Source organism: Varroa jacobsoni, unplaced genomic scaffold (assembly GCF_002532875.2).
Source record: "Varroa jacobsoni isolate VJ856 unplaced genomic scaffold, vjacob_1.0 scaffold_618, whole genome shotgun sequence".
In the NCBI taxonomy this organism is placed as follows: domain Eukaryota; kingdom Metazoa; phylum Arthropoda; class Arachnida; order Mesostigmata; family Varroidae; genus Varroa; species Varroa jacobsoni.
In genome coordinates this window covers 75,628-77,523 of record NW_019213520.1, presented here as the reverse complement: position 1 = coordinate 77,523, position 1,896 = coordinate 75,628, and the positions used below count along the sequence as shown (strand labels likewise).

Below are 1,896 nucleotides of genomic sequence, written 5' to 3'. Positions count from 1 at the left end.
AAATTTTAAACGAAAATAAATATCACCAATGATTGTATAATATGTTATGGGCCTTTTTTTGCATAAGTTTCATTACGAAGCTGTTAGGAAAATTGATACGACAAAGTATCAGGAAAAAAAACGACATATAGCTTTACGACAACGCTTGGGCTCGGATCTAAGTATCTAAGTAATAATAAGTAATAAAAATGCGATATCCTCTACGATAAACGTGCCACAAATTACGCGTATCGTAAAAGCCTTCTGTGAATATTTCTGTGTCCTATACGACCATGTTTCACAGCTTTCTTTCAGGCTGAAACGACGCCATGAAAGGATAATTTTAAATGTACTGGTCCGAATTATTATACAATGATATTATGGTATAAGCACGCATTTTATTGACAACTTCTAGTCAGACAGATTTGAAAACACGAAAGGACATAACAAAAAAAAACGTCCATTATATTGGACTGTGGAGTTATAAACAAGTATGTACAAATTTACTCACATACAAACCGTTTTCAATTACTCGTTACTATGTACAGCATGACAACGTCCTTCTTGCTCTTCCCAATTTGGAACATTTAACACAGACAACAAAACGAACTATACAGGTTACGTTTGATCGACATGTACAAGAGCTGGCCAGTGGCTTTGCGTATGTGGAGAATTGGCAAAACCAGACAAGGAAAGCTACAATTACGATTGGAAACACAGGTCGCAACTGATGGCAACACGTTCAGCGTACGCATAGCGAAGCAGCGACAAATCAACTATCTACCATTCCTGATTCCATCCGTGTTCGACGGGGGCATGCACGACCTTGATGGGCTCATGGATGACCTTGATAGAAGGTTCCGGATGGATATGTATATGCTTAACGTGTTTTACGTGGTGCACTGGAGCGCTGTAAGCAACACCAAAAGCAAACGACAGTGTACTTAGATATTTTGCTATAAGTATCTAATTTGTCGAAAATACATCTTTGTTGCTTTTTGAAAATGTTTTTGTTTCTCTAAACAAATCGACACATTCGATTAAGACAAACCTGAATTCTTTCCCGCGATAATAGCCAAGCAATAATCATGTTCCTGTATTCAATATGTTCACATTTTCATGTAAAGAAAAAAGCTGCTTTGTGTGAAACACGGACAGCCAAAGACCAGTTTCAGCATGAAAAAGAATATAAAAACTCCTAGCGATTGCCAGTTCGATGTTGCTAGTTGCTGCTACAGTGTGTAATTTTTACATCACCCTCGCGGTAGACAAAGTAAGCGGTTTTGTCACATACGATTGCCGGACTTACGAGCGGTGGTGTAGAAGTCCCGGAAGGGCAGATCCGGCTAGAAATCCTCCAGCGGCACCAACTGCACCGGCAGCTCCCGCAGCTGCTCCTCTAATCAAAAGTTTTTCCTTAATCAGTGCTGAGGCCGAACCTATCAGCATAGCCATCAGCATAACGGTAACAGCAAACAAGACTCTCATCCTGCTCTCAAATTCTTGCAGTGGCGAAAAGCGAACTTAAAAACTCCTTTTGTCGGTGAGAGCTCCTATTTAGTATACGGACGACGTCTCCTGTTTTTCTACAACGTCCACTTTTTTGATGAAATTTCGGTATTGTGGTTGCCCCTGGTGAGCAGTGTAGTCCATTTATATACAAAATCTATAGAATAGCTGGGTGTATAATCAGGACCGCAAAGAGGCCCAGCCACGAGTGAGGGAAATCTGTCGTCTGCTAGCTTTCTGCTGGACCTTTTGGACACCAGATCTGGGTTCTGTTCTATGGTGAGCAAGTTGATTTGAAGGTGAGTTCTAGCAAATACGGCCATAGAATGATATTGAAGCCATGGATATGTTACGCGCCAAGGGGGCGCCTCCGGCATCCGTTATATTGTAGTAATATAGTAAAGGACC

At 40.9% G+C, this 1,896-nt stretch overlaps 1 protein-coding gene across 1 annotated transcript; it reads right to left on the bottom strand.

Moving 5' to 3' along the window:
* Positions 1 to 357: 357 nt before the first annotated feature.
* LOC111261964 (uncharacterized) lies at positions 358 to 1,632 on the bottom strand. The gene is made up of 2 exons (XM_022835889.2): positions 1,289 to 1,632; positions 358 to 889 (listed from the first exon to the last, which is right to left on the bottom strand). The coding sequence occupies exons 1-2, from the start codon at positions 1,465 to 1,467 to the stop codon at positions 760 to 762; spliced, it is 309 nt and encodes a 102-aa protein (XP_022691624.1). The 5' UTR covers positions 1,468 to 1,632; the 3' UTR covers positions 358 to 759.
* Between the last annotated feature and the right edge of the window lie 264 nt (positions 1,633 to 1,896).